This window comes from Bos indicus, chromosome 1 (genome assembly GCF_029378745.1).
Source record: "Bos indicus isolate NIAB-ARS_2022 breed Sahiwal x Tharparkar chromosome 1, NIAB-ARS_B.indTharparkar_mat_pri_1.0, whole genome shotgun sequence".
In the NCBI taxonomy this organism is placed as follows: Eukaryota; Metazoa; Chordata; class Mammalia; order Artiodactyla; family Bovidae; genus Bos; species Bos indicus.
Window position 1 is genome coordinate 19,376,103 of NC_091760.1, and position 14,187 is coordinate 19,390,289.

At 37.4% G+C, this 14,187-nt stretch overlaps 1 protein-coding gene across 2 annotated transcripts in view; it reads left to right on the forward strand.

Annotated features, from left to right (window-relative positions):
* Window positions 1-14,187, forward strand: part of TMPRSS15 (transmembrane serine protease 15) — a 142,393-nt gene that overhangs the window by 91,231 nt on the left and 36,975 nt on the right. For both annotated transcript variants that reach the window (XM_019961132.2, XM_019961208.2), the window contains 2 exons: window positions 470-580; window positions 2,129-2,261. In XM_019961132.2, coding sequence (XP_019816691.2) covers window positions 470-580; window positions 2,129-2,261 — 244 coding nt within the window. The remainder of the gene's footprint in view (window positions 1-469; window positions 581-2,128; window positions 2,262-14,187) is intronic.

Below are 14,187 nucleotides of genomic sequence, written 5' to 3' on the forward strand. Positions count from 1 at the left end.
ACAACTTTGATTCCACCGAAAGACAGCTTCCACATTTCTATGTAAGAAAGGGTTAGAGGTATCATTTAGCTGGTAAAACCAGGAGATCTCTCTATACTTGTGAACATTCCAGTGATTGTTACTTGTACATTCACATTCATTGGGTTGGAAGAATTTATAAGATTCACAGAGACTGTGTGGGATGGTATGTCCAAAATCTCTCACACATCGCTTGGAACTGCCCTGACCTCTGCTGCAGAGACAATTAAGGTTTTGTTCATATTCTAACTAAACCATGTCTCCAGCTTTGACAGGACTATTGCAAAAGCATTTGGAGGAATTGTTTTCTCATATTCAATATCAAAGTCAGGTTAACCAAGGACTGTGGCAAAGAATGGATGTTTAAAGGGACAAAAATGGGATGGGTACTCCAGAATGGTCTATTTGTCATTTCACTATCCTATACAATACATATTTTTTCCCTGCATAGAACCCTGCAAGGAAGACAATTTTCAGTGCAAGGATGGGGAGTGTATTCCGCTGGTGAATCTCTGTGACGGTTTTCCACACTGTAAGGATGGCTCAGATGAAGCACACTGTGGTACGTTTTATTTTTAGGAAAAACTTTGATCATCTTAATTTCTACATTTGGATTCTACAAATGCAAAAGGAAGATTATGACTATATCTATTAGGACATATCTTGGTACTTATGGGTTATGATTTCCTGGTGATTTTAGTGCCTCTGCCACAATTCTGGTTATAAGAAATGCTAACGCACAAACTTATTTCTGTTTAAAGTTGACTACATTTAATACCTTTAAGTCTGTGTGCGTTAAGTTGCTTCAGTCGTGTATGACTCTGTGCGACCCTATGGACTGCAGCCTGCCAAGCTCCTGTGTCCATGTGATTTCCGAGATGAGAATACTGGAGTGGGTTGCCATTTGCTTCTCCAGGTGATCTTCCTGAGCCAGGGATCGAACTTGCACCTCTTAGGTCTCCTGCATTGGCAGGCAGACTCTTTACCACTATGGCCACCTGGGAAGCCCAGCTTTAGGTCTAGGACAAAGCATTTTCAAGTAAAGAGCATAAAATACCTCAGAAAGACAACAGCCCATGCCAGCCAGTCTAGCCACCACTCTTACTCTTATACTTTGTACCTTGCCTACACACAGAGGCCCCTCATGCTCATTTATAACGGACTTTCTTAGACTTTTCCTTGCATTCTTGATTCTTCAGTATCTAATTCTCCTCCTGCCTTGAGTCTCCTGTCCAGCCCTCCTCCAGCTCTCTGTTACGTTAGGAATAATGACTACTTTTACTCTGTCCTACTTTATAATTTCAAAAAAAAAAAAATAGTAAAAGCTATTTATGATGTGCATGTGCTGTAACGGAGTGCTGTAAAATGATCTTAACATCATTGGAATTAACTCTGTTTCACTGAAAACTGAGGCTTGGAGGAGTTAAGTAGTCGCAAAAGATTACACATCTAGTAAGGCTTAGGGCTATGTTTTCAACCGAAGTCTGTCTAATTCTACAGGCAATGCCTTTATTCTTTTTATCATCAGAAAAAATGGTGAACAGTAGCAAACACTTTCAGAATTATTGTATGGCATTTGCGGGAAAAACTACGATGGATGATATTTTATCTGTTTGATAAACTAACTCTCTTAGCCCAGTCTCCCACCTAACCACTAATGGCCTTAACACTCTGTCCAAAATGGTTGTCAGTTGAAGGGGGAATGACAGAAACCAAACAGCAGAAAAATAAGGTCAAAGAAAATACCTTCCGGAGAGAGAAGTAAGAAAAAAAAATGTTTAAAGTTGTTCTTGAATTTGTTTTCCTTCTTTTGGTAACTATGCTTATAAGATAAGCTCTTCAAAATAGCTTTATTTTCTGTTTATGTGCTGTACTGATATGCAAGGAACTTACGTATCTCTGCCAGTTCCATCTTTATAAACACATGAAAAAGCAAAATTCATACTACCAAACTTATCGTTTTCAACTTAAGACTTCCAGCATGTTCTTAAGAAAAATCATACACTATCAATCTCTAAATGTTAAGAACATTACATATTTGGCTTAAGAGTCCAACATGTGCTTACTGGCTTGGGTCACAGTGACCCTGTGTATGATCTCATCTTTTTAGTGCGTCTCTTCAATGGCACGACAGACAGCAGTGGTTTGGTGCAGTTCAGGATCCAAAGCATATGGCATGTAGCCTGTGCCGAGAACTGGACAACCCAGATCTCAGATGATGTGTGTCAGCTGCTGGGACTAGGGTAAGTAATTCCACTCAGCTCTCAAATTATTCTCAAGCTTTTTTATGGGTTTCAAATTGGGTTTATTAAGAAATTTAAAATTTGTGGAAGTCATGAATTTAGAAAATACATATGCTCAAAAGGAAGAAAACATAAATCTTGTTTAACCCCATTCTCAAAAAGACAACCACAGTTAATAATCTTTCAAGAAATATTACATAAATATGAGTATACAGAAATAGTATATTATAAAATCATGCAAAATACCATATTATAAGCTGTTTTGTAACCTATTTATGCACGAACATTTCTCATGTCATTAAATATTGTTCATAAGTTGTCTTCTTTAACAAAAGGAAATATTCCATTTTATGCTCTATTATAATGTAATTATAATTAATCACATGGGTAATGGAGAGAACATGCTTTTGCTATGTCTTCCTGACCCATTCATGATAGTTCTTTTGGAAAATTTGAAGAAGTATTATTGTCATGAGAAAGAAAATGTGCAGGATTGCAAGACTTAATTCAAGTAATAATTCCATATTAATGACTCTCAAAAAATTACTATCAGTTCAGTTCATTCACTCAGTCATGTCCGACTCTTGCTACCCCATTGACTGCAGCACACCAGGCTTCCCTGTCCTTCACCATCACCTAGAGTTTGCTCAAACTCATGTCCATTGAGTCGGTGGGGTGTTGGTTATGGGGCATAATGTTTTTTGATGAAAAAGCAACAAAACTCTGAAATGGATAGTTGTATATCCTCACTTCAAGTAAAGCACTGGATAAGTGGCACTGACTCGAGATTCCTACTTTAATGTTGCTTTTAGATAAATAGTGAGTCCATGCAGGTGAGGCCCTAGGAAGTTATTTGCTTCCACTCAGTTCAGTTCCCTTGATCAGTCATGTCTGACTCTTTGCAATCCCATGGACTGCAGCACGCCAGGCCTCCCTGTCAATCACCAAGTCCCAGAGTTATTCAAACTTGTGTCCATTGAGTCAGTGATGCCATCCAACCATCTCATCCTCTGTTGTACCCTTCTCCTCCTGCCTTCAATCTTTCCCAGCATCAGGGTCTTTTCCAGTGACTCAGTTCTTCGCATCGGGTGGCCAAAATATTGGAGTTTCAGCGTCAGCATCAGTCCTTCCAATGAACACCCAGGACTGATTTCCTTTATGATGGACTAGTTGGATCTCCTTGCAGTCCAAGGGACTCTCAAGAGTCTTCTCCAACACCACAGCTCAAAAGCATCAATTCTTCAGCACTCAGCTTTCTTTATAGTCCAGCACACACATCCATGCATAACTATTGGAAAAACCATAGCTTTGACTAGACGGACCTTTGTTGGCAAAGTAATGTCTCTGCTTTTTAATATGCTGTCTAGGTTGGTCATAATTTTTCTTCCAAGTAGAAAGTGTCTTTTAATTTCATGGCTGCAATCACCATCTGCAGTGATTTTGGAGCCCAGAAAAATAAAGTCTCTCACTGTTTCCATTGTTTCCCCATCTATTTGGCATGAAGTGATGGGACTGGATGCCATAATCTTAGTTTTCTGAATGTTGAGTTTTAAGCCAACTTTTTCACTCTCCTCTTCCACTTTCATCAAGAGGCTCTTTAGTTCTTCTTTGCTTTCTGTCATAAGGGTGGTGTCATCTGCATATCTGAGGTTATTGATATTTCTCCCAGCAATCTTGATTCCAGCTTGTGTCATCCAGCCCAGCATTTCTCATGATGTACTCTGCATAGAAGTTAAATAAGCAGGGTGACAATAAACAGCCTTGACGTACTTCTTTCCCAATTTGGAACCAGTCTGTTGTCCCATGTCCAGTTCTAACTGTTGCTTTTTGACCTGCATACAGATTTCTCAGGAACCAGGTGAGGTGATCTGGTATTCCCATCTCTTTAAGAATTTTCCACAGTTGCTTCCACTACTCAATTTGATAGTCATCCTGAGGAGCTGTTTTATAGACTCAGGAACTTAGTACAGCTTAGGCTAAGGAGATTGGCTCCTTGACCTTGTGACCACAGTTGACGGACCTAAATGCCCTGGATGATTGGGCTTTGACTGTACAGGAGCTTGTGTTACAGATTACCAAGTATCACTATATGACTGTCAACACAGGTGTTCTTTCCTCTGTGATGTGTGAACCTTAGCTAACTGTCCCCTCAAAGAGACAATGTTGGGGTTAAGGTGAAGCCTTTAGAAAGATGAAAGTAATCAAGATCTTCTTTGCCAAAAATATTTTCAATGCATTTGAATAAAATATGTTGAGTGATAGCATAAAGCTGACTCCAGTTGCATGCAAGAGCATATTGGAAAGGGAACATTTATCTTCATTATTTTTTCTAACAGTTGCTAATATAAACACATTATTTTGATTACTCATAGATTAGAAGTTTGTGCATTGGCAATGATAATGTGTCTTGTCTTTGGATAAATAAGAATAGTTTTTACTTTAAATGCTTATATGGTAGAGACAGACACAGAAATAGAGAATTACAATATATTGTGATAAATACAATGTCTTGTAGGAGAACCTCTACTCAATTTGGGCACATCAGGGAAAGCTTTCTAGAAAGTGGCCTGAGCTGTATAGATGACGGCCAATTCCACATAACCATATACTATCTATTTACAAGGTTTTACCTCCAGCCAGATTTTACTCTCTAGTTCACTGACCTCATTTCTAATGGATCACAGTCACAGAGAGGGACAGAGAACTAGATTTTTTTTTAGTGTGTGTTAAGCAAGTAGTACACCCCACTGCCTTCAATACAATGTTTTTCATGAGGTCAGGCACTTGGCTCTCTTCAGAAATGAGTCAGGTAATCTCTGCAAAGACTTTAATCTTTGGACCAGCACTTATTAACTAGTCTCCCTAGTGCTCTAGTAATTGAAAGAAAGTTACAGCCTTAATTCGAATTTGTCTAGGTTGGTGCATGCTAACAAAAGAAACCTTAGTGTGTTTAAAATGATGTGTTTCATATAGAGGAAAGTAATTTAAGAGTCAATTTATTAAAAGGGCACTGTAGCCTCTCAAGATTATTTACACAGTTAGGGTACAAAATGCAATTCCCCACAGGTTCTAGTAAATTATATGAGGCAGATTTCATCAGCTTTCCTATTTTTAATGAAATATTTTCATTCCCCACCATTGATAGCTGCATAAGTAAAAAGAATTTTGAATAACATTTTCATGTCTCTGATCAAAGTATGAAAGAAAACATTTTAGACTGATGCAAGAATAAATGTTAAAGAAATATTGAGCAGTGATTTTTAGAATATTTCCTAGGAAACCACACTACCCTGTTATTAACCCAATAAATGAACGATGCAGTTGATGTGCTCTGCTAAGGCATTAAAATCAAGAAGTCATCAGGTCTATAAAGCTCTAAAAATTTAGGAAATGCTAACATTTTAAAAATAGAATTAGCTGTATGTATCCCCATGAGGAACTGATGTTAATTTTTAAATCCCATAGTAGTCTTGTACTAGATACCTTCAGTTCAAATATCAAAAACATCTAATTGACCCTCTCATTCTGAAACCCAAAATAAGAAATAGAATTACTTCAATGTTCTCCCATTTCAGAGGTGTTTTAAAAATGTTGGGAGGTGAGTGGTAAATATTTTTTTTAATTAACGTTTCACATATATCAGTTCAGTTCAGTTCAGTCGCTCAGTTGTGTCCGATTCTTTGCGACCCCATGAATCCCAGCACGCCAGGCCTCCCTGTCCATCACCAACTCCTGGAGTTCACTCAGACTCACGTCCATCGAGTCAGTGATGCCATCCAGCCATCTCATCCTCTGTCGTCCCCTTCTCCTCCTGCCCCCAATCCCTCCCAGCATCAAGTCTTTTCCAGTGAGTCAACTCTTCACATGAGGTGGCCAAAGTACTGGAATTTCAGCTTTAGCATCATTCCTTCCAAAGAAATCCCAGGGCTGATCTCCTTCAGAATGGACTGGCTGGATCTCCTTGCAGTCCAAGGGACTCTCAAGAGTCTTCTCCAACACCACAGTTCAAAAGCATCAATTCTTTGGCGCTCAGCCTTCTTCACAGTCCAACTCTCACATCCATACATGACCACAGCAAAAACCATAGCCTTGACTAGATGGACCTTTGTTGTCAAAGTGATGTCTCTGCTTTTGAATATGTTATCTAGGTTGGACATAACTTTCCTTCTAAGGAGTAAGCATCTTTTAATTTTATGGCTTCAGTCACCATCTGCAGTGATTTTGGAGCCCAAAAAATTTAATTTCCTGTGTAAGCACTAGAGCAAATTCGTATTCACAATTTAGCACTAAAAATAGGTTCATAGAAAATTGAAAATAGAATCTGTGTTTCCTATTAGTTTAAGAAAATGGTAGACAAATAATGCTCCTGTTGTTGTACATATTTTCTGTCACTATCCCCAAATTTTCAACTATGAAGGCAAAGCCTTAACACAAAAAAACAGCAAAGATTAGATATAGGGATTAGTAGAAAAAGTATAACTGCTACCTCAAATTTAAATGATTTTTTAATTTGCTAACTTTATACAAAAAATAATAAATGTTTTCTGTTATTTTAAAATTTTAATTTACAAGTTCAACATGCAAGAAAATTTTAATTTTATTCTTAGCTATGTTCCTTGGGTGGAATGGTTGAGGCAGTGGGCTAGTTGGATAGGAGGGGCTATGGGCAAAATGGTGAAAAAAATTTTATTTTACTTGGTTTAACTGACCAAGCTAAAAAGCTAATAATTTGCCTGAATTGAAATTTGTAGCTCTGATTTTTTTTCCTGTTTTAGAATGAGAAATACATTAATTAAAAATAAGCAAAGAGAAAATAATAGCAAACTATAATAATTTATAACTTCCTAAGATTAATCTGTAATAGGCATATCATCTCACAAAGATGTAGAAAACACAGTGTTAGGTAATTATATCTGCTATGGGCAAGGGCATGAAAACAAGTATACCCAAGAGCTGGATCAGCACTTCCCAAACCTGATGATACATTAAAATCACCCAGTCATGTTCCCAGACATTCAGGTTCAGGGTGGTCTAGGTCATCGGTTCCCAGTGCTTCATTTTAAAATCAAATTAGTAGCTGAATCACTTTTCTTTACATCAGAAATTAACAGAATTTTATAAATCAACTATACCTCCATCAAGTAAATTTTAAGAAAGACAAATATTATACGATATCACTTATATGTGAAAACTAAAAAGATGATACACATGATCATATTTACAAAACAGAAAGAGATTCACAAACTCTGAAAACAAACGTATGGTTACCAAAGGGGAAAGGCTGAGGGGAGGGATAAAGTAGGAGTTTGGGATTAACATATACACACTATTATATGTAAAATAGATAATCAACAAGGATGTACTGTATAGCGCAGGGAACTCTATTCAATATTCTGTAATAACCTACATGGCAAAAGAATCTGAAAAAGAATGAGTGTATGTATAAAACTGAATCACTTTGTTGTATATCTGAAACTAACACAGCATTGCAAATCAACTAATCAACTATCCCTCAATATAAAATAAAAATTAAATTAAAAAATACGATAAAAAAGAATTAGCAGCATCTGTAACAACCACCTGGATGCATGTATAGAAATTTACATTCTGGAGCCCCACCTCAGACCCACCCATCTGAAAGTCTAGAACAGAGACCGACAATTTGTATTTGAATAAGCCCTTAAGGTGATTCTGATGCTCTGTATAGTTTGAGAGTCACTATCAAAGTGTGGTTGTCCTTAACCTTCTTCTATGTGTCATGAACATTTCTGGCAGTCTGGTGGAACTTACCAACCTCTTCTTAGGTAGGTTTTTTTAAGTTGCAAAAGAGTAAAATACACATAATTTTGAAGGAAATTCATTTCATTGAAAAAGCTATCAAAGTGTTAAAAATATAGTATGATATTATATATTTCTTTTTTAAGAGAATAAATAAGATATATTGGTGATTCTAATGATTGCTGTGCTATCAAAGATGAGCGTAAGTGATATTTTTAGAAGAATGCACTAAGATCTGAAGATATGTGTAATTTGTCTTGGTGACAAAATTATAGGTGCTGCTAATAATATTGTGGTTAGTCACCTACATTTGCAGCAGAAATAAAGACTGTGTTTCAATTACAAGTTAGTAAAAATAAAGATGTCATTATTTCTCCTCCAACTATAAACTGGCTACATGTTATCATGAATTGCTAGGGGCTCCATAGAACTCAGGCTGGAATTTTGGCTAGAGGAAGAGCCAGAGGTCTTGGTTCTTTCAAGAACGCTGGATGATTCTCCTACTACAGGAAAGTAGAACTGTCATATCAAAAGAACCCAAGAAACCTTGTATATGTGTTTCAGTAGAAAACATAGAAATTATACAAAACATCTCTGAAGTTTGGCAGTTTGATTTCATCTGGTATTAAAAACAAAGTTAAAAATAATTATACATTTTTTCTCCTACTAAGAACATGTGTGCTAAGTCGTATCTGACTCTTTGCGACCCTTGTAGTCTATAGCCTGCCAGGCTCCTCTGTCCATGGAATTCTCCAGGCAAATATTCTGTTGTGGGTTGCCATGTCCTCCTCCAGGGATCTTGCCGACACAGGGATCAAACCCTCCTCTCTTACTTCTCACGCATTGACAGCTGTGTTCTTTACCACCAGCACCACCCCAGAAGCCCCGACATGCAGGTTTAGCTTCCCTGTGTGCAGGTCAACTCTGGCTTAATCCAGGGGATTCCTCAGCTTTTCATTCTGACACTAACTTCTTTTAACTTCTCTGGAAAACTTTTCGCTCAGTAGATCAAATTAGAGTTTAAAAAGACCACTGTAAGTAGGACATCATTAAAATGGTATTTTTTTTTTAGAAAAAAGAAAAAAAATCAAGGCTAAGATTTCAACACAGGTTGGTATTATTGCTTGCTTGGGAAAAATTCATTCCTGATGTACCCTAGTAAGTATTTGAAAGCATATTATCGGAAAATAAAGGATTCTTTTATAAGAAATCACTTATTTTTATTAATTCAATGTAGGGAGCAAACTCTTTGTTGTCTTTAACTTTTATTTTGACTTAAACTTGAATGAGTATTTTGCAACCCAGAGAAATTTATGAGGCAAGGAAATTGCTGAGAATATAATTATACACATAAAGAGATAAAATTTCTTCTGGTCAACTGTGAATCATCTACCAATAAATTTTCTGCAACTCAGTTGTCTAGTCTACAAAAGCCTGTTGCAGAGTTGGGGGTTTTTCATTTGGTTTTTGTTGCTGTTTCTGCTTTTTTAATTGAAGGCTTTTTTCTTCACTTAAAGATGGTTGCATAAAAATAACAAATATTATAGTTTTCCCTAAACCAAAATATCTTTCACCATTCCCTTAAATACTGTTGTTGCGGAGAGAGAGGAAGGTGTCTATATTCTAAAATAGAAACAGATAAAGGCAGGAGAAAACTATCATTCCCTGAATGAATAACAAGCGTTTTCTTGTTCATTCTGTTGTTGTTATTCAGTCAGCCGTAAGTCGTGTCCAACTCTTTTGCGAGGCCACTGACTGTAGCCCACCAAGGCGCCTCTGTCTATGGGATTTCTCAGGCAAAAATACTGGCCTGGGTGGCCATTTCCTTCTCCAGAGATCTTCTCTACCCAGGGATGGAACCTGCATTTCCTGCTTTGGCAGACGGGTTCTTTACCACTTAGCCAACAGGGAAGCTCCTTGTTCATTTAGCCTCCCTCCTAAAAATTATTTCCAACTGATCAAACTGTAAACAACATGGTATATTTTTTGAGATCAAGGACAATTTTGCATTAAATTGATGAAATCAAGTGGGATACTATACTTTTTTCTCCTTTCCTTTAATTATACCTTCCTCTTTCTCTATCTTTCTTTCTTCCTTATTTTTTTTGCTTTCGTCTTCACTTCCTTATTCCCCTCAACTTTTCATCTCTATTTCCTTCCATTCTCTCTTCTTTTCTTTACACTCTTATCTTTTCAAAAGAAACTGCATTGACTTATAACAGAGTATATGTGGTAAAGTTAATACACTAGAAAAGTAAATAAGGTCTAAGAAAGAAGGAACCAAATAGATACAATATACAGAGTCACCACAATTACTAATACATGTGTTTTAGATTTCCTGGAAATCCATGCCAAAAAGAAAACATTAAAAACCGCATAATTTTAATTATGAGATAAGTTGAATAATACCAGTTCCATCCATAGGAAGACAGATTTCTTCTGAACCCTCAATTCTAAAGGCAATTTTGCATGTATGACCTTAAAATGTAGTAAGGCATTAAAAAGCATGCACTAAGAAAAATTTATAGTAAACATGGAGATGTATATCATATACCTCTTATTCAAAGATAAATAAATGGCAATGACTGAGAAAACAATGTTACAATTGAATCAAGAATATAGTACAAGGGATTAAGATCATTTTATCCAAGATGCTGTCCACAGAGATCCCCTCTCCCATGATCGAAGTATCACTTCTCTCAGCCATGTTTTTGGTTTTTAGTAGGAAATACCAGGAGTTTGTCTCTTTGCAAATACCATTAATATGGTAGAGAGTGGCTACCAGACTGACCCTATCAATTTCTCTCTGCTTCTTAATACAGTAGCTTGTACAAAGGGGTAAATTGATCAGGGGAAGAAAATTTTTTTTCCTTTTGTGTGTCATGAAATTTCGAGTTGAGATCAGAAAATCTAAAATTAATAAAGCTTACTTGTTTTCTAAGAGCTAACATATGGCTGGGTAAGTGCTAGGTGAGTTGTTATAAACGTGTTAAATGAATAAGCTATTTTAGTTACAATGTGTCCAATTCAGTCATGATGCTTATGGAATTGCCAACCTGTCCCCACTCTCCTAGTGGGATGGTTTGCCATCCATTGCCTCAAATTCCTTTCATTCACCCTTCCCCTGCCTATTAAAATGCTCTCTCCTACCTTCTGTTCTGCCAAATCGATCCCCCTCTTTCCCTCCCATTGAAAGGGAAGGCCCATTCTTCTCCTAAACCATTTTCAAACTAATCCCATCTGGTTCCATTCATTACTTAAACCTTTTGGGGTGTGAAATGAGCTACAGTGCCTGACTGCAGCATTTGCAACATTTGTTATTATTCTTTGCAGCTTTAGTGAGTCCAAAGCTTAAAACATCCCTACCTAAGCTCCAGCTTCAGGGAGGAATTCTTAGCACAGCATACACAGTCTAAGGAGGGTGACAAAAGAGAGGAAACCTCCAAGAGACCTGAGAAGAGAGGCAGAAGATTTAATACCGTGCAAGACGCCTTGGGATAGGCTTCTTTTTCTCTCTAGAATTCCTCTCTGAGTGTATTTTTATACTCCATATATGACCTCAAAAATAATGATGGTGGGTTGCATTTATATGCTTCTTTTCTCACAGAGAATAAGGTTCCCCTGAAGCCGGGGGAGCCCTTTGAGGGTGCACAACGTATAAAAATGGTAATAAAGTCTTAGAAATAGGCAATCAGGAGGCATTACCATGTCATCAAGGTGATGCTATGTAGATGCATTTTTATGTGGCACCGAACTGCAGATTTCAAACAGTTATGCAAATATGCACAGAGTTATCTAAATCTGCAGAGCTGGGACCTTTTCAGAATTAAAAAAAAAATGCAAACTCCAGTTGTAATCTTGACAGAATGCCTCTCTTAATGTGAACAACTAGTTTTCTTGCAAAGAGGAAACTGAGTCAGGGAGTGCCTCAGTTACATGCTTTAATTAAAGAATTTAATATAATATATTCTCAACAGTTCAACTGCTCAGTTCTGAGATTTTGTTTCTATGAACTAAATAGTGACTTAACATATGGTTGCCAACGTTTTATTTTGCCAAGGATATTTTAAATGTATCCTTATCATCTCCATCATTTTCTAAAATAAGAAATAGTTTATCATAAACTTCCTCTGCTGCTTATGTTTTGTTTATTGTGAATACCAGTTGGAAGACATCGTGTTTGGTTTGAAAAAGGTGAGTTCAGCTTGGCAGGGTTAGAAATGCAGATACTCTCTCTCATATTAAATTCTAACTTTAATATCCAGCACTGATGCCTGGAAATGTTTGTATGAACCAATGGGCTCTATACACCACCCTTAGGTTGCTGGTATCAATATTTACAATAAAAATTAATTATGTGAGTACTTTAGAAGTTTTTTCCAAAAGAATGTTTTACCCAGTTGTTCTGAGTAACCCAAAACAATATACATGCACCATTAACTGCAGTTTTTTTCTCATATAAAGTTTGAGTTTACAAATTTAGAACGCAAGCTTAGAATACAAGCTTGACGTGTGTCATTTTGTCCACATACATACATAATCTATTTTTCTCAGCCAGCTAGTGAAAACATAACTATGGAACAGTACTTGAGAATCCCAGGTAGAACATTCAGCATTTACTAAATATTCTTCATCCTTAAAGCTTTGCCTCTAGTCTTCTTTCTTCTAGAATAGGCTTGTGTTAAAAATGTAACTGAAAATCCCACCACAGTGCAGTGCCAGTGGTAGATGTGTGATAAACAGATATTAGATTAAAAACTGATTTATAAATATTTTTCAATATTTTTTTCAATTTCATTTTGCTTAGACTTTGCTTTGAATTTCCACAGAAATTAATACATCCCCTCAGGATCTATCTTTAAAAGACAACTAAGCAATAGACTAAAAGCAGCCAGAGACAAAGGAAGCCTTAACTCCACAACCTCAATGTGTATTTTTAATGACTAACTCTTCTAAATGTTCCCCCATGTAGTCACTGTAAAATGACAAAACTAAAGCAATTTAATAACAAGTTGATGTCCTTTATTTAAGGAGAAGAACTTCCCCCAGTGATTCAGTGATAAAGAATCCACCTGCAATGCAAGAGACGCAGGAGATGCAGGTTTGATCCCTGGGTTAGGAAGATCCTCTGGAGAAGGAAATGACCACCCACGTCAGTATTCTTGCCTGGAGAATCCCATGAACAGAGGAGCCTGGCAGGCTAGTCCATGGGGTTTCAAAGAGTCAGACATGACTGAGCACACACATACACATGCATTCAAGAAAAAATAGCCCATAGATAGGAGGGGACAATGTCTCACAAGCGGTGGAGCACTATTACTGAGGGATTTGGGGCAAGAATGAGTTTTATAGAATGTTAGAAGAGGCAGGGAGAAACAGAGTACCACTGGCTAAAAGGCCAAGGATTTCCTTATAGGCTGACAGGCTGCCAGGTCCTATTTTCTAGGGTAAGGTGAGCCAGCTAAGGCAGAAAGTGAAGAACTAAAGAGCCTCTTGGTGAAAGTGAAAGAGGAGTGTGAAAACGGTGGCTTAAAGCTCAACATTCAGAAAACTAAGATCATGGCATCTGGTCCTGTCACTTCATGGCAAATAGATGGGAAAACAGTGGAAACAGTAGCTGACTTTATTTTGGGGGGCTCCAAAATCACTGCAGATGGTGATTGCAGCCATGAAATTAAAAGACGCTTCCTCCTTGGAAGGAAAGTTATGACCAACCTAGACAGCATATTAAAAAGCAGAGACATTACTTTGCCAACAAATGTCCATCTAGTCAAGGCTATGGTTTTTCCAGTGGTCATGTATGGATGTGAGAGTTGGACTATATAGAAAGCTGAGCACCAAAGAATTGATGCTTTTGAACTGTGGTGTTGGAGGAGACTCTTGAGAGTCCCTTAGAATGCAAGGAGATCCAGCCAGTTCATTCTAAAGGATATCAGTCCTGAGTGTTCATTGGTAGGACTGATATTGAAGCTGAAACTCCAATACTTTGGCCACCTGATGTGAAGAGCTAACTCATTTGAAAAGACCCTGATGCTGGGAAAGATTGAAGGCAGGAGGAGAAGGGGACGACAGAGGATGAGATGGTTGGATGGCATCACCGACTCAATGGACATAAGTTTGGTTAAACTCCGGGAGTTGGTGATGGACA